The sequence below is a fragment of the Mytilus edulis genome, chromosome 10, assembly GCF_963676685.1.
Source record: "Mytilus edulis chromosome 10, xbMytEdul2.2, whole genome shotgun sequence".
In the NCBI taxonomy this organism is placed as follows: domain Eukaryota; kingdom Metazoa; phylum Mollusca; class Bivalvia; order Mytilida; family Mytilidae; genus Mytilus; species Mytilus edulis.
The window spans coordinates 8333771-8357354 of record NC_092353.1 but is presented as its reverse complement, the minus strand read 5'-3'; the positions used below and the strand labels follow the sequence as shown (position 1 = coordinate 8357354).

The following is a 23584-nucleotide window of genomic DNA, read 5'->3' as shown; positions in this document are numbered from 1 at the left end:
TAAAACAAATATAAACTTACAATGTGAAGGATTTTAATTGAATATGATTGTCAAGAAATAAACATGGTTCGGTTACAACAGTTTTCAATTGCATGTATTTAATATTCCATGTATTGTCGGGTTACTGGGGGAATATCATTTTGCATATTTACAGTAAGTTATCTATGTGTAGGTGTCAATATATCAAGTCATTGTCTTTCGTTTTTACTAATGTGCTTTGTTTATATGCCTTTTAGTTTCATCTTTGTTCACATATTTGCTCATATTCATAGTGATTTAAAAGATTTTAACACAATGTTGACTGCTGTACCCCTATTTTTGACATTTTAACCTTTTATGTCTGTTTGCTTTGTTCATACATCGTTGTCAGTATAATGAAGTTTTATGCGACTGTCATACGAGTAGGAGGTTAAGCTAGCTATGTTGATGTTCTTGTCTTCTCATTGTGCTAATATGGTTTATCTATATGCCTTTTTGTCTGTCTTTGTTGACATGTTTGCTTGTTTTTATAGTTATTAAGATTAGAACACAATGTTGTACCAAGGCAGGAATATGACAGTTGTAATCCATTCGTTTGGTGTTTGAGCTTTTGATTTTGTCATTTGCTTAGGGACTTTTCGTTAAGAATTTTCATCGGAGTTCGGTATTCTTCTTATTTTACTTTTTGCAAAGTTTTGTATTTTCTCTTTCAGATACATAGATAATGTTTAGTCACTCAATACACTCAATGACCTTTATTCCAACGACTGCTCACATCTCTTATAGTGAACTTAAGATTACAGATACGACCGAAAGTAGAAAAAAAGGTCTTCTTCAAATCTTGATCTTTCCTATCTTCATATCCCGTTTGATTTGCCAATACATCATTTAAGTAAACATATGTAGAATATGTTCTGAAGGCAATATGTTATATTTTCAAATTTGTTTTTGTTTTTTCCAAATGTAAACTAACTGATACCAATTATAAGGTCCAATACCACCCGTCTTGAACATGTTAAATGATTTGTTAATTGTAGCTTCCTTGTAGATGATATAGTTGTACAAAACACGTGTTCAAATCTGTCTTGTTCAATGTTGTTCCTTTTTATAAAAATACACAGAATGTGATGTATAGTATACTATAAACTGTCATTTCAACAATCATTTACATGATAACGACAGAAACTTTCAATGTTATAACAAGAAGAAGTCTTAAAGAAAATTGGAAAAATATCAATTGTCATATATATCTAAGCATTAATAGGAAAATATTGCAGTGCCTCAATACATCTATCTTATCTAGAAAAACAATTGTGTAATAGCTTTGTTGACTGTATGCAACATGTGCAAGTGTCACATCAAAATTTAAAAAAACAATAAACATGACAGACCAAAGCGACTTAATTTAATTTTGTATAAATTATTAGTGTTATCTAATTTGTGCGTCACTCCCCGGATAATGACAGTAGTGGACTGTTTTTCTCACTTTTTACGATTGATAATACTTGATATTACGTATTTATTCTGCTTTAATTAGAGTGATTTTGGATAAAAGGAAAAAAGTGTTTAGTAAAATCGTATAGTTACGGTGTAATTGGTTTTGATAATTTCTAGGAGTAACTGAAATTCAATATTTCTGTAACTGTTTTTTCTATACAAGAATTATTCAGATATTCTATTTATTAAGGTGAGTATACTTGCATGTATTATTTAAAATCTGATCGGAACAGAATTTGGAGGAAGCAGGGATGAGAAAAATAGGAACTGAAATTACATAGAAATACAAGAGCAATTAACATAGATTTATTAACAGTGGCTGGACGGGTCAGCATAAGAAATCCCACCCTATAACAAGATAAATATTACTCTGAGCATCGGCTAAAGATATTGAGAACTAGAATAATGGCTATATCTCTTTCTTTTTTCTTCATATTGTTTTATGAATTAACTTTAAACATCAAATGAAGATACATTGTAACAGTTGTAATTCTGTTCCATATAAGTGATTCAATTTTGACATAACGTGGTAATCTCGGGGTGTTTTTTTCTGATCAAAGGAACACAGTTCAAATAGTTTTAAACATAGCTCTCCCATTATATGTCGTCGTAGTCTATTTACGATATCACATAATGATCACGTATGAAACACAGATGTGTAAGTGTGTCTCAATTAGGGGCATTCTGCCTTTCAGACTGTGCATCCGATCGTATGAAGTCCGTCTGTTCGTCCACTGGACATAGAAAACGATAGTGCGAGTGGGGCATCCGTGTACTATTGACACATTCTTGTTTCATAGCACTAAATGACATCTAACAACAATATTCGTCGATGCATATGTTAGAATAAGTGTTCTTTTTGTCAATCAAATATTGGATAATTGTGATGTCTTTCTTTTTCAGATAATGGTTATATTATCGTTCCTCGTGGTACTGTTACCATTGTTTGGAACATGTTTAGGTTCAATATATAGCTCATTGCTTTTAAATGAACATAACCGATATAGAAAAAGTGAAAATGCAGCCAACATGCAGAAATTGGTAAGTAATATTAACACTGTCTAATAATTGGAAACACAAATGTACAACAATCGTCAATCTACAACCAGACTGGCAGAAGAATTATAGCAAATATCAATTTAGAACCTGTTATATCGAAGAATTGTTGACTTTATTACGGTCTATACTCGTTTGGAAATTAACTTGTCGATGTTGAACGAGTAATGCAAGCAACTACATGTAGAATTTTAAAAAAAAACTTTTGCCAATTTGTATGGATTCGTATAGAGTAGTCAACCATTCAACTCCTGTTCATATAGTGGCACCAATCAATTCTACTGAATTCAACATTATTTTAGTTTATAACTGGCAACATATTATTAGTCAAATTAGGCATATTTTACTATCTGTAACATAGGGGTATAATACTATCTCATTTACTGCGTACCTTTCTTCAATCTAACGACCTTCATGTTTGTATTTTCATACCTTCATTTGATCATGTTTATCTGACTTGTACCAGGTCTGGAGTCCAACTCTTGAACAAGAGGCTACTGCATGGGCTGCCAGATGTTCTAACAGCCATCAGCAGAATGGTAGAGGAGAAAACCTGGCAATGCAAAGTGTTGGTGAAGATATAAATGTATTGATAAAGCGAGGTATTAAAATGTGGTTTGATGAGAAGAGAGACTATTCACCAGGGAGGGGCTTTAGTATGTCTACAGGACATTATACACAGGTAATTGTTAATATACAGGACATTATACACAGGTAATTGTAAAAATACAGGACATTATACACAGGTAATTGTTACTATACAGGACATTATACACAGATTATTGTTAATATACAGGACATTATACACAGATAATTGTTAATATGTACAGGACATTATACACAAGTATTGTTACTATAGAGGACATTATACACAGATTATTGTTACTATAGAGGACATTATGCACAGATTATTGTCAATATACAGGACATTCTAATATGACGTGCTTCTTTCGCTTTGTAAACAACACTGTGATAAAATTATCGATATATCTATACTTAGCGCAGCCTCAGAGATATACATAATAATGGCTGTTCTGTACTTAATAATGGCTGTTACAATATACTTCCCCCGTAAATCTACAAGTATTGGAACCTATTTGCAGACCCTTTGCCGATTTTATTGTTTTAAAAAGTGCAATTAAAAAAAGACAAACTAACTGTTATTCTTATTCGGATGCATAATAAAAAGAAGTAATGCACAAAAGCTCGGAGAAATCAACAATTTGCGCCAAAAAAAATAATAGACTTTCGCGGAATTTTATTTTATTTTTATTTTCGAATTAACTTGTTTGAACTTTTTCTGTTCACTAAGGGTTTGTCTCACTGTTCCGATGCCGCGTGTTTATACGGGAAAATTAAGGCATTCTAGTTTAATTTGGCCATTTTGGATTTGATTTGTTTCTTTTTATAATTTTGAATGGAATTCATAACGTGATATGGGTTTGGCTATTTGTTTATGTCCCTTTTGTCATATAGCTCTTCAACTGATTCTTGACTTTCAAATACTCGGCTTTGAGTATTCCTGATAAAAGTAAATCCAGAAAAGCGTTTCGGACGCATGAATTTTATATCTAAAAGGAAACAGATAATTCCCTATCGGTTTTCTTGAAAATTTCCAAATTTGTAGGAATAAATTTTGTTTTTATATTTGACAATGTTTATGCAAAGTATATGATTGCTAGGCTTTGATGTTTTATAACTTCCTGTCATGTACATTTTGATTGACAAATTTAGTAGAATTCTCATTGCACTTAAAAGATGAGTTCAAGTGTACATGTTGTCTAAAATCTTAATTATTATAGTTAGACTAAGATTTAATTTACTATGTCTCAAAGGAAACGAATATTAATATTAATGAAATAAAATTGTGTGGTCCAGGTTCAAACAACTTTTGTGATTTGACATCAAAGATGATTTTGAAAATACTGCATACATTGATTTTTGTTTACATTGTAGATGGTGTGGGCGGACAGTAAACAATTGGGTTGTGGTGTACAGATATGTAACGCGAACTCAAAGTTCCCAATGAAATACATGTATCTAGTATGCTTTTATGATCCCCCGTAAGTATGAAATACAAGTATCTTACTAATATATATATGTAACCCGAACTCTAACTTTCCTATGAAATACATGTATTTAGTATGCTTTTATGATCCCCCGTAAGTACGAAATACAAGTATCTTACTAATATATATGTAACACGAACTCTAACTTTCCTATGAAATACATGTATTTAGTATGCTTTTATGATCCACCGTAAGTATTATAAACAAGTATCTTACTGATCGTGTTGTCATCCTTATGCTGCGTTCACACGTAATTCGAATTCGAAACGTTATACGTCCAAACGTAAATTCTAATTCGTATTGCAATGCGCGTCAAATTCGCTTTACTGTCCGAACGAAGTTAACTTTTATTTCGTATTAACAAAAAACGCATTTCTAATGCGAATTGAAAAATGCGATTTAACCAATTCGAATCAATTCGAATTAAAAAAGAAGAGTGTGGGAACGCGATTAGCGAATTCGATTCGCATTCGATTCGAATTAAATGTACGTGTGAACGAGGCATAATGTATCAGTTATCAAAATGACATTACATCCAAAACTTTTAGAGAAACAAGTCACAATTAGATCTCACCTTGAAAAATCAAGCGCGAAAGCGCTGTAAAGGCAGTTAATTACAGGTTGTGTGTATTTCTAGTCCAGTTATATCATTATCTTTCATAGAACAGAGGTGGTTTGTAGAATTTAAGATTAAGGGTTCTTTTGCACCTAGTTCACCTATATCTATAGTCTACTGTTTACAGTATATTTTCTGTGCCTCGCCATGAAATGCATTTTTAGCCATGGCCTTGTCAGTTTGCTTTAAATTTATGAGTTTGACTGTCCCTTTGGTGTCTTTCGTCCCTCTTCTTTAGACATATTAGAACTTTTCCTTTTCAATATAAATAGACTATTTTTAATGATTGATTGTATACGCATATTCTATGACTCCCATAAAAAATAGTTCACAAAGATTGACTAGTCTCTGTACTGGGTGTATAGCAAGAACATCAAGTAACATAATGGTAAATGTACATAGTAACACATCAACTTTTTTGATGACCATACCTGCCAACTGTCAGTATTTGCAGAGTATTTCCCCCATCGAGCTCGAGGCTCCCAAATGGAAATTTTGTAAGAGCAATTTTGTCGACTATTTTAAAGAAAACAATTAATTCAACAATGGCAATGAGCTTGTTTATGCACGAAGAAGCCAAAAACCACATTAGAATATATTTGAAGGGAATCCATGACAAATCGCCCCATTAGCAAATAGCCCCACTTTTTCACTAACTCGCCCCACTTTAAAAAAAATACTGCCCCAACCTGGATAACCAAATCGCCCCACTTGTGATATGTGTTATATCCCTTAATATTACTCCTGCCAACTTGCCCCACCTAATAGAAAACGATAATATCTAGATAAATATATTATTAACCAGGAAGAATTTACTAATGCCAACAAATTCCGTTAATAATACTCCTGCTAACTGGTTCCACCTAATGGAAATCGGTGAAATCTAGATAAATATATTATTAACCAGGATGAATTTAGTAATGCCAACTCTCCCCACTTATGGAAAAAGATGTTATCCCGTTGAATATAAGTTAAATTCCTTATATTGCATTATGATACAATTAACAGGTTTCTTTTCAATTGTTATGCAAATAACTAAGCTTCAAAACTTAGATATTCTTCAACAATACATTTTTTTTTAGAATTATAATTTCAGTACTTGTATATCAATAATAGTAATTAAATAAATTTTCGGTTTGTTTGTATTCTGTGTAGATTAGTTTTCATTAAAGTGGTGCGAGTTTTTATTTTAAATTATATATATATATATTAATCTAAATATTACCGTTTTTTTATAAGTAGGGCGGGTTGGCAGGAGTAATATTTAACATGATTTAACCAATGTCACATGTGGGGCGATTTGATAAATCAGTTTGTTGCGGTTTTTTTAAAAGTGGGCGATTAGCCAGTGGGGCGACTTGTCCTGCTTCCATTTGAAGGCCCCCTTGAAGGTTTTGTATGACTATATGAACCATCTTTCACGTAAAACCCCCATGTGCATTTTGAAAAGTTGGCAGATATGTTTCTAACTCCAGGCAAAATCTACCGGTATGAATGAAAAAGAAGTTTTCAATTAAGGCTCTGTGGCCATCTATATAACAGCTGTCTCATTAGCATTTTAACCACTTCCCATATTTGCAATTAAAACAATAGAAGAAAATTATTCAACGCAAAAACAAAACTTACTTGTAAATATGAAATTCCCTTTACGATATGAGTTTTTCTCATTGTTTGAGATTGTACAGTAGTACCTGTAACTGCTTATACCTATTTCTTATTCACTTTTGCTTGATAAACTCACTAAATATCATGTATATACATTGTACCACATCTCCTTATTTTTATATGCATACCAATAACATGAACAATTGTAATTCAATTCTATATACCAAAGCAAAATGAACTGCACCACTTTCATTCACTAGTATGCATCTTTTGGCAAAATACAAGTTCTTAAATGACACAAGATATATTTATTGATAAAAAAATAAAATTTAGTATACAACTCTTTAACAGGTACAAAAAAAAAGCACAGCTGTGTCATAACTTGTGAAATCTGTGCTGAAAACATAGACATTGATGGTATTTGAGTAATTCCATATGTGAAGCTCAACATTAGCTCGTCAGTTGGTGGTGGACAGTTATAGTTCCTTTCTGCAGGCTAGGATGAATGACTTTTCAGGAAAACCAATTTCACAAATCAAAACTTTCCTCTAGATTTCTCCTACAATATTCATCCAGTTTAGTTCTTTTGTTTTAATTGGACACCGTCCTGATTTTTAATTTTGTAAACCATTCAGTCTCTTGCTTGCAAATGGTGCATGAAAATAGGATGGGTATGGCAGTAGACAAGTCTCTTTAAAGTGGGTTTGTGCCCTGAAAAAAAGTTTTATAACTTAAGTTTTTATGAAACTTGTGCAACACACATACCTAAATAACTATAACATAGAAGAGAGCATCATTCGTGTCAATGTTTTGTTCCTGTTTACATTGTCATTGATATTTTTTCAGAAAGCCTGAGCCGTAGCTCATGAATTCCTGTCATTACATCCTAAATTAACATAATTACTGCTAGAATAATTATCAGTATGATATACGTACACTATCATTGTACAGCCCAAGTCTTCAGTATATATAATTGTTGTCCTGTGTTCAGTCGTTCAAAAATATTTAAACATCAACAAATGAACTTTAATAAGGACAAGAAAACACTAGAATGATACGTACATACAACCCGTGTTTAAGTGTATTTGAAAGAGAAATATATCTGGTTAAACGATGTATAAAGGAGGAAAAAATTGTAGATATTGCATTACGATGCTTTCTACCTAATAGCACGTGGATATGTTTACATATTTAGACTTGACCCAGTATGACCCGTACCTTGTAGGTCACCGCCCTCGTTTAAACACTAGACTACAGTCGTGTATAAGACAATAAAATGCTTAAGCCTGTACTATTTGTGTGAAGTAAATGTGTTTTTTCTGTACATTTAAATTGTTTTACCTGATAGCAAGGACGTATATCTATCCGTTTCCTTCTCAATTCACTTTGTCAATTTCTTCGAGCTCTTCAAAACATACGTATTACTGCGCCCGGAAGTGAAAAAAATATTAGAAATCCTCGTAAAATAATGCTATTTTCAATTTTGTGGAATCCATTTTGTTATATTTATTATATAAAGATAAAAAAAAGTTACGATTAATTATGAATTTGCATATCATTATACGGAACGTTTATGGACTATTTTTCCATAGCTGTAAGTCGGTCATTTTGGCGGGAAATCATGTACACATACACACGTAGATTGGCTGGTACCTGATCGTAATGTTACACATCAGATATATCAAATAGCTAATACCCGGAACGTAGTACCGGGAACCAGGATAATACGTAGACAACATACATAACTAATACCGAAATTGAAAACGCTTTACGGTTTCTCGTTTATAAACCGAATTCCGCTTTGAATTATAGAAGATGCAATATTAATCATGTTCAGTCGACTTTTCATTGTTATATCAACGTCTGAACTAATTAAAAAAATCTTAAGATGACAGATAACACTCGAAATCGACCCGACCTCTTTCCACACGGAATACAAATAATGATAGTTTGTAGTCAGGTTGACTGCTTATAATGCAAAATACACATTAATAACAAGTTCTATAAAACGAACAATACACACTGATCGTTTCTTTAGTCCCCAATGTAAATGAAAGAAACAAAAACCATATCATACCATAAAAAGAAGAGGAGAAATTCGAACATTTCCGGATCTATTTCTGGCCAAAAGACCCCCTGCATAGATTGCGTATGAAAAGATGAACCTCATGACTTGAAAGTCAGGCCTTAAAGCACTGCCTTTAAAAACCCGCTATGACTTGTAAACACTACATTGTATTGAAAAAAAGAATTGATAAATCAAATCTTGCTGAATCATGGCTATAGAATTCAGTATAAGTTACCACTAAAATCTACTGCCCTGAAAATAAAACTATCAATTAAAATGAAGAATCGCTTGTAAGGAAAATGTTGTGTTAATGCACCTTAAAGCAAAAAATAGTAACTTATTACAAACCACTTGATTCTTTCAAGCAACTGGGAAGCATTGAAAAATACGGAGGAAGTAAAAAAATAACAAGTGTGTAAATATGTTCTTAAAAGTTGTCTTTAAAAAGGTTACGGCTGAAATGTTTATTTTTTTATCACTCTTCAAAAAATACTAAATCTGTGAGTGGGAATGATATTTTGCCAGTATTGAGCATCTCTAACGTTCATCTCAGCCTCGAGAACTTTGCTGCTTATTGAAAGAGGCGGAACTAAGATTGGCAATGCTTTTTCGAGGGGTACCAATCTGCTCTATCTCCCTCTCAGCTATGTGTTATTTAATTTATTAAACTGAATCTAAATATTTGTAAATATTGTTAAAAATATATAAAGTAATGTTATTTAGCTATACATTTTTTATATTTGTTTGCAGAGGAAATTTTAACAATAGGGAACCATACATAAATGGACAGGCATGTTCTAGATGTCGATCAGGACAGAAGTGCGATGCAGGTCTATGTTCAGGTATAATACAGTGTTTTTTTTTCAATAACTTGTTTTAAATTTCTAAGATTATATTTAGGTGACAAACTTTTACAGTAAATAAGGGTATAAGTTATTTTCTTTACTTGGTTTGATATAAAGTTTGACCTTTTTATAAACACTTGCTTTTTGGGTTCTTACGACGACTACTTGGTTTCTCGCGATGTACTATTTGGTTTCTTAAGATGAACTATTTTGTTTCTTGAGATATATCATTAATTTTTTTAAGTTTCTTTAAATATTCCATTCAGTTTCCTTAGATAAACCATTTGGGTTCTTCAGATGTACCATTATGGTTCTTAGATATACCAAGTGGTTTCGTGAGATGTGCTGTTTGGTAACTTGAGATATACCATTTGATTTCTTGAGATATACCATTTGGTGCATGGCTTAGGATATACCATTTTATTTCTTGGGATGTACCGTTTGGTTTTCGGGATATACCATTTGGTGTCTTGAGATATAAATCATTTGGTGACTTGAGATATATATCAAATAGTGTCTTGAGATGAACCATTTAGTTTCTTGAGTTCTTGAGATATATCATTTTGTTTATTGATATATGAGCCAGTCCGTGCGAAAAGGTACAAAAACGAAAAAATTACGAAATTCTAAAAAGTGTGCATACTTATTATTAGTAGACTTGTGATTTATAAAACACATTTACTTTTCCTTGTATCCTAAAGCTATACGCACCTGCAAGTGCTGAGCCCCTCCCCCCCCCCCCCCCCCCTCTTTTTTTCCTTTCATTTTATTAAGATCTTTAATGAATTATAATTTCATATATTTCAATCATTTTCAAAGTACAGTTTAAATAGCTTGATTTGCTAAATGATAATGTTAACTAACTTCGGTAGCAGTGGCGATAAGGCTCTCGCTTACGCTGCTGATATCAATGCAATCAAACCGGGCAACGGTTCGAATTCCGTGCAACGGCGGTTGATTTAAATAATATTTAACCTACTTAACTTAAATTAAGTAAACTTAACTTAACTTAACTTAACTTTCAATTTCTAAAACACAAGATGACATAAGTTTTGTATTTTCCCTCATGTTAATTGTTGGCTTACTTTCTTTAAACCTGTAGAACTGATGAAAACTATTGACTTTTTGTCTCTATAGTGTCTGGTCAGTATAGCATTAGCCCGGGAAACAAATGATTTTACACTTGCTCAAATACAAAAAATATTTTTTTTATTTTAATTTACAAATTCGGGATAGAATTGACATTTTATGAATGTTTACATTAATGTATTTTTTCCCGGATAAAATCGTTTTTCAAATAACAAACTTTGATAACGTGTCCTGTAAAATTTATCAAAAGGACTTTTTGTACCTTTTTGCATGGACTGGCTCATATACCATTGACTGATTCAGATACTTTTAAAAGAAGACAAAATGAAATTTCAAAGTGAATATTGAAAAGTTTTTTAAATATATTTGTAATCGTCATCAATCATTTCATAATAACGATTTGATCGACTTAACTGGTAACAATTTCTAGTCAAATAATACCAGCTTGTAGTTGTTTAATTCTATATTGTAGATCACGCTACAGGTGGCCGAAATGTCCCGGATACACCAACAAAAGTCAACAGCAGAAGTAACGTTAACGGAGGAACAGATTGGAAATATAGTCCCTGGAAGATCGTCAATGAAAATCAACGTACCAAACCTGATCAAAACAGGCGTATAACTACCACCAGAGAGAACAAACCAAATGGTAGAGTCGTTTGGAGCTGGACATCAGGAAACAATAGGAGAGGTATTCAAACAAACAATCAAAATTCTCAGCCACGAACAAGTAGGAACTGGAATCTTCCACAAAGTTGGAATAGGAACACGGGTAGAAATATGAACATAAGAAGAAAAGTTTGGACCAGTGGACAAAATACAGGGACACCTACCACTAACTGGTCATACAGTTGGAGCTCGTAAATTTCAATAATGAAAAAAATGTTTGTTATATATGCTCATGATACTTCAGATTATAGATTTGAGCCAGATGAAAAAAATGACATGCATATGTATCTAATATGATGCTCTTTTTTATATACAGACCATAGTATCACCCGGAGACTTGACAAGTCTATATGTATCTGATTAAACTGTCCAGTAAGGAATATTTGTTTTATGTATTTGTCATGTTTTTAACTGTAGAATTTGTAGTAAACTCATTTATTTTTCTTTTGAAATAAATCTTATTTGCCAGCTAACAACTCATCTTTATCACCATTTACTGCCAGATAAAGTAATAGTTTAAACTTTCAAAAGTATTTGTATAAAATACACCATTTTGTTGAGATTTAATTTGTTTTTGTTGTTGTTTTTTAAAACTTCTTTATGTTTTAATGCGCAATTCAGAAATCCGTATTGAATAAAATCGTCTGTATTTTACATAATAAGTCGATTGTGCACAAAAATTCTTGGACTTAATTTTTTTATTTGATTTGAATCAGAATTCTCACAAAATTACGTTCTCTCACTGTCATATTTCAGCGAGCGCTTGCGTCTCTTTTACCAAGTAAAGCTTGACATACAAATACAAATGAGCTTCGGAAGGGTTCTAAGCATATTACTAGTATCCTAATCCATATGTGGTACCCGTCGCGTTGCTCATTTTAGTACAAACCTGGTCGACTCATCCGGTCTCGCTTCCTTCACTTCATGTGGTTGGTAATTATAGGGAAAACGGTACTATTACATTTTCCAAGCATTAGGTTGGCCTTTTGTGTACCCAAGACAGTTGAAGGAAGTCAACTTAGGAGCGCTGTGATTGGATTTAAGGGTACAATATATTTTTTTATTTATCTATGAATAACTGCAGTGTGTATATCTACAACATAAATTTTAAAACCTATTGAAATATTTTCTAGAGAATTATTTGAAAAGGCTTCCAAAATTTCATAAATTTGGTGTAAAATTACGGTGGGCATGGATAACATAAACAAGCTCCGTTGGAAATTGGTCATGATACTATTTGGCTTCAATTTTTAAAATAAGAGCAAGTATTAACACCACACATAACTGTTTTATCCAGGTTTTTATTATAAAAAGTGGTAAATTTAGAAAATGTTAGTATTGTCGCCTATGGCAGAATAAATAGTACCGTTTTCCCTATAAAATGAATTTCAAGGTTTGAACGAAGTAATTGAACTGCTGGCGCCTCCAATTAAAATCACCCATGAGATCTCCTATATGTATTGTTTACTATGAAAGTATTCGGATGAAAATATTATAAAAATATGTCATAGACTGAGATTTGAAATCATATGGTACATTATATTTTACATCTCTTTTATTATTTTATTACAGTAATTGACATGTTATCATCTGGGTCTTTCATTGTTTTATGGAAAGTTCATTGACCAACTGATAAAATATTACTAAACAATTTATATTAAGCACTTGTAATTGAGTGTCAGAATCTTTAACTAAATCTAATCAAACAAGGAAATTGAAGATATGAATTTAAACCAATTTGCTACATTTTACGTAGGATACTTCCGATGAATTCAGGAAACAAAATATAACGGTCAAAAGGGAGTACAGCTCACAATTCAGTTTTGAGATAATAACAAGAAAATTATTTTATTTTGCTAGAATATTGTTTACTTACATTTGCAGTTTTATTCAAGTATAAAACTGCGAGACAAATGTATTTCATGTTCTAAAATTTGTAAAAATGTTTAATTCCAAATACTAGTTGATATTATCTTTAAAGATGGATACTTAACAGCAACAAGTAACAATAAATTAATATCGTATGGTTGTTCGGTGTGAGTCAAGGCTCCGTGTTGAAGGCCGTATTGATCTATAATGGTTTACTTTTATAAATTGTTATTTGGATGGAGAGTTGTCTCATTGGCACTCACACCACATCTTCCTATATCTATATAGCTTTCTGTTCGGTGTGAGCCAAGGCTCCGAGTTTGACGACCGTACCTTGACCTATAATGGTTTACTTTTATAAATTGTGACTTGAATGGAGAGTTCAACTTGTCTCATTGGCACTCATACCACATCTTCTTATATACATGTGTATATGAATAATAATTATTGAATTTGATGAATATTTAAGGAGCTATCTAGTACATTGTACTTTGATACCGACATCTTTATTATGCAAATTTCAACTTTATGACTTTGGACCTTATATAATGTCACCTACATACATATTTTAATTTCAAATATTTTCAATTAATTTCAATGTTCATGTTGAAAAGATAAAGAAGACGAGTTGGTTGATGGTGACATTTGTCGAATTTCTAATCATGACAACTTCCATCACGGTCGAGTAAAGTATATATTGATGAAAATCTGCTAAGGTCAACGAATACGATTGATACAGGTTGCATAGGGGTCGGTACATGTACAGTTGCTTTATTTTTATAGTCCCGTAATGTGTTTTAGAGCAGGTGTACACCAACAAACGACAATCAATGCAATTCAGGCTAAAAAATTTGATACAGGCACACAGCGAACGATGGCTGCGGGCGCCCAACCAACCTTTAACCCGACAAAGGGGTTTAAAAGCGCAACATACATTAATAAAATCGCTGTTGCTTTTCTTTTTGTGTTTTAGCCGTGCACCGACTGATTCTGTATCTTGGATGGATAATATATATCCCATTTCTTCTATCATCTATAAAACCATTTGTAAAGGGGTTGACTGAATCGAAAATTATACAAAGCTAAAAACTGACAAGAATACTTATTTACAGACAGAAAGTTACGACTAGAGAGTCACATATGTTCTATGTTTACTTCAAAACATGTGCCGACTTTTTTCAGAACCTATTATAGTTAATCTTGTAATGCTAAAATAGTCTACTGAGTCAAATTTTAAACCATTATCATAAATACGTCAAACAAATAAACTATTAATAATCATTTACACCTTGAAAGTTTATTTAATTCTGTCATTATATCATTCCAGCAATGACACCAGCACCCATTCCATCTAGAGCCCCACTTGCTTCTTTCTTTAGAAAGTTTATTTAATTCTGTCATTATATCATTCCAGCAATGACACCAGCACCCATTCCATCTAGAGCCCCACTTGCTTCTTTCTTCACAAATCTTTTCATTTTTTGGGTAATTTTCCACATTATTCCTAGTATAAGACAGAGGAGAGCCGATGTTAAACAAAACCAAAAGGTCCAATTTATATTATCAGGGTCATTAGTCCCGTGAATTATGGCTCCAATTAGTAGCATTCCAACTGAAAGAAACAAACATTTATATTTTATTATAAATGTGAATGATACACTTCATTATGGGGATTCTGTTTTTTTTCCTTCTTTATTCCCTCATCAGAATATAAACATACAACTATGTATATGTAAAGAATATTTAGAAAAATATATTGTTGCTATTCGGTTACTTTTTCTTTCACTGGCAATTTTGCCATAAGACACCATTCAACTTCAAGCCATTCGAAAATTCACAGTGACTATTTTGGTACGTTATTGGCGGGTTTTCCTCTTTTTATTTACATTTTGTCGGAGAGTCGTATACATATCATTTGATTTTAAAAGTCCATCAAAAAAGACTATACCCATTAGCTTTGGACTAGGCACAGAAAGTATGAAACAAAAATCACATATATTAATCCAATGGATATAATGTAAAGATATTAGTCATACAACCAACCTGAGAAAAGTATAGATTGGTTGTACATTGTACACATTACACAACCATACGAAATTCAGTTACTTTAGTCATATCATATACTTAAATCATACGAAGAATATATATATAAAATATTAAATAATAAAATATTTGATTTCACCTTGTTGAAATGCGTTTCTCTTTTTAATATAACCGGTTTTAATATACCATAATATTTCAACAAAATCTGATTTGGGTACATTTCAATGAGACAGCAACTCGACAACAAATATTTAACATGTTTTACACAAATCTTCCAGAGACCAACGAGGAAATTTAAATATCACTTGAATAATATTCGTATCAATTAGAATATTGATCGTTTTAGGAATTAACGCAAACTTCGGCACAACAGCAATGAATCAAATTCTGAGAGTTATTTTATATATCTGAAGCAAGTGACATTTGAATTAAAAAAAAATCATCATGAATGATACATCCATACGTTGCCATATATTTTATTTCACTTTTCTTAATTAAAATAAGTACACGTTTATTTATCGTCTTGCGGTACATACTCATGCATGTTGTAATCAGAAATCAATATATCGTTTACCATTTTATATACCTGCAACTGGTTGAAACCTGTAACTATTTTGAAGTTTTTAGGTTTTTTTTATTTAACTTTCGATGATAAAGTGTTGAATTAAAAAAAATAATAGCTTTAATGTTCATCTTTATCAAGAATTTCAATAACGGCCGGGAAACAGACTACACATAAACAAACCACAACCACTGAATTACAATATGCTCGTTTGGTGTGAAAATCAGACAAAATTAATGTTAATTCATTTGAATGAAATTTCTATTAGCGGGACGAAATATTTCATATTGCATTACTAGGAAATTTACGACTACCGACAGGGGAAATAAAATAAAATAAACACCATTCAGATTCCGACACATATTTTGTTTTCCATTTCTCTGAGTAGGAATAATATATAACGTTACATTCTGTATTCAATAACGTCACACGTTTTCGGCCAAATTCTAAGGGTATCAATCATCTTTGAAGCCATTTATCTCAAAAACAAGGATGGTGACATATAAGTTTCTATACGTGTATGGATTCAGTATGCAATCCTGGATATTATGTTAGTTTTTTGTTTTTCTCCGTATATCAGAACATAGCCATCCATTGGAAAATCTAAAAACTTAAGCCGAAAAATAGGCATTTCCCCTATATACCTAAGTAAATTTGTCGCCAAAATTGACGTTTTCTTATGAAAATACCAAGAAAACAAAAATGGTGACCCCCATTTTTTATTACATATTCTGATGTAACTCGAATCAAAGAACACATGTGCCAAAAAGTTTGGAAATCGGGAGATATGCCATTCGGTATCGTGTTACCTTAAAACACTTACAGTAAAAATAGCATCGTTCATGAACAATTTGAGATTGAAGGATACCCAACATTTTGTTCAACAGTACTTCCTTAAGTTCTATTTGTCGTTATACAACGTTGCAGATGTGAATTGATTTCCAATGAGATAACTTTGTACTACAGACTAAAGAATACCAGAGCGCAAATGCTGAAATGTCTCTTCTGCTTAAGTTATGATAGTATATTTTTTCAACGTCTGTAATATCACTTGAGAGTTTAACTAGAAGTGTCAAATACATGTACGCTTAAGATTGTCAATGGTTCATAAAAAGAGGTCAAGGTCAGATGAACCATGCCATACAGATCTCTACAAACATCCCGTACACCAAATATAGGTCTTCCGATCCTCACACTTAGAAACTGACAAATGTAAAAGTTAGGTCTGGTCAATTAATTTGGAACATAAGGTCGATAGTATATTAACCCCTACCGACGGCCAGACATGGACATCTTACTATCATTCGATATATCTAATACAATTGACGTCATACATGAAACATGCAGACAGACAGGTACACCATACACCAAATACCGTGGTGTTATAACATACAGGTATAAAAGGCCAAACAACATAAAACGAGCATTGCCAAATGATGCATGGTTATAAGGTCAATGTTATTTGAAACCTTGCAGAAGTAAAACATGTACACCATACACTCATAACAACAGAGTTATCCCAAAGCTTAAAGAATCCGCGATACGGACTTGACCACAAAACTAATTCTTGATCCATGAAATGAGATAAAGTCGAGGTCAGGTGAATCCTGTCTGACGGACATGTAATTTATAGGATCTAATATACAAAATGTAGTTATCCTATAACTCGTGATAAGTGAGTACTTCACATGACAATAAAAACCTTCATCCTACAATCAGCCAATTATTATACAAATAACTCTCATGTTCACAAATGCACAAATAATAATTTGTTTGTATTTTTTGTTCTCCTGTTACTCCGCTTATATCTTGAGCAAGCGATTATATGGATTGTCTTTATAAGTATTAGTTCATTGGCTCCTCGAGGTTTATGTTTGAACAAGAGTTATTGTGCCGGATGTAATCCTGGTACCTTTGATAACTATTTACAGGCTAATAGATATATACATAAAATGCTTCAATTTATTGAGGATATCGGCCTATTAAGTTTTTCTCAGTACCTATAACAAAAATTAATTATTATATAATTGAAGAACAATCTAAACGTCTTCGTAGCATCATATCTTTCACGATCATGTTCACGATCTTCAAAAAAGCGGTACGGGTTCTTTCACGATCAGAAAAATCAATTTTGTGTAAATATTTCTTTTTTCACCAAGTTTCATATTATGATTATACAAAATAACGATGAGAACCATTTTATTCATTCAAATAGAATGCTTTTATTCGGAAAAAGTAGTTTATTTTATTCGAATTTTGTGAAAAAGTCATGTTTCTTTACATTTTTTATGTCTTTGAAATGTCGAGAAGCAATCTGCCTTTTGTTGTTGCAAAAACTATACACTTTTTAAACTAAATTTTCTCACAACCTGATCATAATGTTGAACCATTTTGACAGACAGTTTTATTTTGTTGTAAATTTGAATTATGAATTTGAAGCACGTCTTAGTCTCTTCTATCTTAAGGATAATGCTGTCTTATAAATACGATTTATATCAACACTATTAATTAATATTTGATAATTAGAGGTAATCATGTGACAAATACATGTACGAATAATTCTTTAAATTGATGGTCATCCTTTAAAAGTTACTGTCATCCTTTATAGATTACGGTCATCCTTTTCAAACTACGGTCATCTGTTTACCAATCACGGTCATCCTTGTAATATGTTACGGTCATCTTGGAAATATTATAATGATGATTTACGAACATCTTTATAACGATTTTTTTTAAATCCAATTTCCAGTTCGAATTCGTACACATTTCTCATAAGTAATTTTCGATTTCCGTGTGAATCTTTTACATCGTATCAATGAATGCTTTTTTTTTATTTTATAGAACGCCTTTAACAGACAAAACAGAAACTGACCTAATTTTTCATCATTCATCTAGGGATGACCGTGAATGCAGTTACGGTCATCAGCTTTTTTTCTTTCTTTTTTACCCCATTGGATATAGTACATTGTAACCTTTTAATACTATTGAATACTCACAAGAAGCTAACTGAAGGGAGAAGTTCATGTGATAGCATTCACAATTACACATAGTTTGTGAATAGCATAATATCACTAGGTTTGTTCCATCCCAACATATCAGGAAAAACATACAACTATCCGCACAAACGAATAGTCCAAAGGCAGCTTTTAGTCCACATCCTAGAAAAATAACAACATCTGATGAGTAAACCTAGAAGTACATTATGTACTTCATGTAGTATTATAAATATCATTATTTATAATTTTTTCTACTTTTCCGTCGAAGACTTATTGGTTTTGTTCTGATGACTATTTTTTTCAACCTATAAAAAAGAAAATGTAGTATGAATCCCGTATGATTGCCAATGAGACAACTGTCCACAAGAGACCAACATCTAATCTTTTTCTTTAGCTATTTGGTTGTTTCACAAGATGTCGCTTATATATTTAGTCTTATTATATCGAACGGTGTATACGCTTCCATTGAAGGCGTTGTTAAGCTGACCTTGTTTTGTCTTATGTGTACTACTATTTCCCATTGATGGGTTTATATATCTATGTACAATCGAGATTCAGTAAGTAATTTCGTGAAATACTAATACTAACAAAAGACAAACAAACCTAGTTCGCTATTCAAAATGCTCCAATTATCAACCAGGCTCAAGCTAGCAGCCACTCGCTAGCAGCCACTTCGCTAGCAGCCAGTTTTCAGATATGTCTATAAACCCAAAAGTTGCAAGAGATTCGAACGTACTTTAAATGTTTTTATGAATCATAAAATCACAAAAAATCTGTTTCTATATATGAGTGAGCAGCCGAAGACACTATTTAATGTTTTTTTTTCAAATTAACATGTAATTTCCTGTTTATTACTTTATTCGCTTTTCATATACGAAACAGCGTAATGCGCGCAATTTTAAAAAGTAATGACATCGACATGACATCGACTTTTCCATAAGAAATCAATTTTGTGATATTGTAAGAAATAGCTTTCCATAGTCTCGGCATCCTGTCAAGTAGTTCCTAAAAATTATCAATAGTTTTGCATTACAAGAATAGAAAATTGCACTCGTGCTTTGCTATTTTTTTTGTCAGACAGATTTGTTTTGACAAAAGATTCTACTTCTGAACAAGCGGAATGCGCTCACATTTGATTATACGAAAGGTTTATTTGTTGTACTTAATGTATGGTGTGCACAGAAAATATAAATTAGCAATTTATAAAAGAAACCTACCTTTGGACCTATGGTGAAATTTTCCCATCTTGGCCATTTGGCCCATTGGACCTTAGACCATTACCTATCACTTACACCTAGTGGGTAAAAAAAGTATTGCCGTAGGGAATTTTTGACAGACTTTTGAAAAGTTGGGGTAGGCATGTTTGACCCTTAAGACCTAAGTTCGGACCTATGGTGAAGACAAACTATGAGTTGTCCCACCTGGACCTTTTGGCCCATTGGACCCTAGCCCATTACCTACCATTTCCACCTAGTGGCTAAAAAAGTATTGCCGTAGGGAATTTTTTACACTCTTTTAAAAATTGGGGTAAGGCATTTTTTTGAAATTTAAATTTGGACCCATGGTGAGGACAAACCATGAGTTGTCCCACCTGGACCTTTTGACCCATTGGACCTTAGACCATTGCCTATCATTTGCACCTAGTGGGTAAAAAAGTATTGCCGTAGGGAATTTTTGACAGACTTTTGAAAAGTTGGGGTAGGCATGTTTGACCCTTAAGACCTAAGTTCGGACCTATGGTGAAGACAAACTATGAGTTGTCTCACCTAGACATTTTGGCCCATTGGACCCTAGCCCATTACCTACCATTTTCACCTAGTGGCTAAAAAAGTATTGCCGTAGGGAATTTTTGACAGACTTTTGAAAAGTTGGGGTAGGCATGTTTGACCCTTAAGACCTAAGTTCGGACCTATGGTGAAGACAAACTATGAGTTGTCCCACCTGGACCTTTTGGCCCATTGGACCCTAGCCCATTACCTACCATTTCCACCTAGTGGCTAAAAAAGTCTTGCCGTAGGGAATTTTTTACACTCTTTTAAAAATTGGGGTAAGGCATTTTTTTTAAATTTAACTTTGGACCCATGGTGAGGACAAACCATGAGTTGTCCCACCTGGACCTTTTGACCCATTGGACCTTAGACCATTACCTATCATTTGCAGCTAGTGGGTAAAAAAGTATTGCCGTAGGGAATTTTTGACAGACTTTTGAAATGTTGGGGTAGGCATGTTTGACCCTTAAGACCTAAGTTCGGACCTATGGTGAAGACAAACTATGAGTTGTCCCACCTGGACCTTTTGGCCCATTGGACCCTAGCCTATTACCTACCATTTCCACCTAGTGGCTAAAAAAGTATTGCCGTAGGGAAGTTTTTACACTCTTTTAAAAATTGGGGTAAGGCATTTTTTTGAAATTTAGCTTTGGACCCATGGTGAGGACAAACAATGAGTTGTCCCATCTTGGCCATTTGGCCCAATTGACCTTAGACCATTACCTATCATTTGCACCTAGTGGGTAAAAAAGTATTGCCGTAGGGAATTTTTGACAGACTTTTGAAAAGTTGGGGTAGGCATGTTTGACCCTTAAGACCTAAGTTCGGACCTATGGTGAAGACAAACTATGAGTTGTCCCACCTGGACCTTTTGGCCCATTGGACCCTAGCCCATTACCTACCATTTCCACCTAGTGGCTAAAAAAGTATTGCCGTAGGGAATTTTTTACACTCTTTTAAAAATTGGGGTAAGGCATTTTTTTGAAATTTAACTTTGGACCCATGGTGAGGACAAACCATGAGTTGTCCCACCTGGACCTTTTGACCCATTGGACCGTAGACCATTACCTATCATTTGCAGCTAGTGGGTAAAAAAGTATTGCCGTAGGGAATTTTTGACAGACTTTTGAAATGTTGGGGTAGGCATGTTTGACCCTTAAGACCTAAGTTCGGACCTATGGTGAAGACAAACTATGAGTTGTCCCACCTGGACCTTTTGGCCCATTGGACCCTAGCCCATTACCTACCCTTTCCACCTAGTGGCTAAAAAAGTATTGCCGTATGGAACTTTTGACAGACTTTTGAAAAGTTGGGGTAGGCATGTTTGACCCTTAAGACCTAAGTTCGGACCTATGGTGAAGACAAACTATGAGTTGTCCCACCTGGACCTTTTGGCCCATTGGACCCTAGCCAATTACCTACCATTTCCACCTAGTGGCTAAAAAAGTATTGCCGTAGGGAATTTTTTACACTCTTTTAAAAATTGGGGTAAGGCATTTTTTTTAAATTTAACTTTGGACCCATGGTGAGGACAAACCATGAGTTGTCCCATCTTGGCCATTTGGCCCATTAGACCTTAGACCATTACCTATCATTTGCACCTAGTGGGTAAAAAAGTATTGCCGTAGGGAATTTTTGACAGACTTTTGAAAAGTTGGGGTAGGCATGTTTGACCCTTAAGACCTAAGTTCGGCCCTATGGTGAAGACAAACTATGAGTTGTCCCACCTGGACCTTTTGGACCATTGGACCCTAGCCCATTACCTACCATTTCCACCTAGTGGCTAAAAAAGTATTGCCGTAGGGAATTTTTTACACTCTTAAAAATTGGGGTAAGGCATTTTTTTGAAATTTAACTTTGGACCCATGGTGAGGACAAACCATGAGTTGTCCCACCTGGACCTTTTGACCCATTGGACCTTAGACCATTACCTATTATTTGCACCTAGTGGGTAAAAAAGCATTGCCGTAGGGAATTTTTGACAGACTTTTGAAAAGTTGGGGTAGGCATGTTTGACCCTTAAGACCTAAGTTAGGCCCTATGGTGAAGACAAACTATGAGTTGTCCCACCTGGACCTTTTGGATCATTGGACCCTAGCCCATCACCTACCATTTCCACCTAGTGGCTAAAAAAGTATTGCCGTAGGGAATTTTTTACACTCTTTTAAAAATTGGGGTAAGGCATTTTTTTGAAATTTAACTTTGGACCCATGGTGAGGACAAACCATGAGTTGTCCCACCTGGACCTTTTGACCCATTGGACCTTAGACCATTACCTATCATTTGCAGCTAGTGGGTAAAAAAGTATTGCCGTAGGGAATTTTTGACAGACTTTTGAAATGTTGGGGTAGGCATGTTTGACCCTTAAGACCTAAGTTCGGACCTATGGTGAAGACAAACTATGAGTTGTCCCACCTGGACCTTTTGGCCCATTGGACCCTAGCCCATTACCTACCATTTCCACCTAGTGGCTAAAAAAGTATTGCCGTATGGAACTTTTGACAGACTTTTGAAAAGTTGGGGTAGGCATGTTTGACCCTTAAGACCTAAGTTCGAACCTATGGTGAAGACAAACTATGAGTTGTCCCACCTGGACCTTTTGGCCCATTGGACCCTAGCCTATTACCTACCATTTCCACCTAGTGGCTAAAAAAGTATTGCCGTAGGGAAGTTTTTACACTCTTTTAAAAATTGGGGTAAGGCATTTTTTTGAAATTTAGCTTTGGACCCATGGTGAGGACAAACAATGAGTTGTCCCATCTTGGCCATTTGGCCCAATTGACCTTAGACCATTACCTATCATTTGCACCTAGTGGGTAAAAAAGTATTGCCGTAGGGAATTTTTGACAGAC

General features: G+C 33.6%; 1 protein-coding gene and 1 long non-coding RNA gene across 2 annotated transcripts; one reads left to right on the top strand and one right to left on the bottom strand.

Moving 5' to 3' along the window:
* Positions 1-1169: 1169 nt before the first annotated feature.
* Positions 1170-11937, top strand: LOC139493296 (cysteine-rich venom protein VAR5-like). The gene is made up of 6 exons (XM_071281549.1): positions 1170-1666; positions 2380-2517; positions 2999-3214; positions 4489-4595; positions 9641-9732; positions 11297-11937. Exons 2-6 carry the CDS (start codon positions 2383-2385, stop codon positions 11686-11688), a joined length of 942 nt encoding a protein of 313 aa, XP_071137650.1. The 5' UTR covers positions 1170-1666; positions 2380-2382; the 3' UTR covers positions 11689-11937.
* Positions 11938-12780: 843 nt separating this feature from the next.
* On the bottom strand, positions 12781-19598 carry LOC139493301 (uncharacterized). The gene is made up of 3 exons (XR_011656969.1): positions 19567-19598; positions 18964-19125; positions 12781-14974 (listed from the first exon to the last, which is right to left on the bottom strand). It is a non-coding gene; the product is annotated as an uncharacterized lncRNA (long non-coding RNA).
* Positions 19599-23584: the final 3986 nt, after the last annotated feature.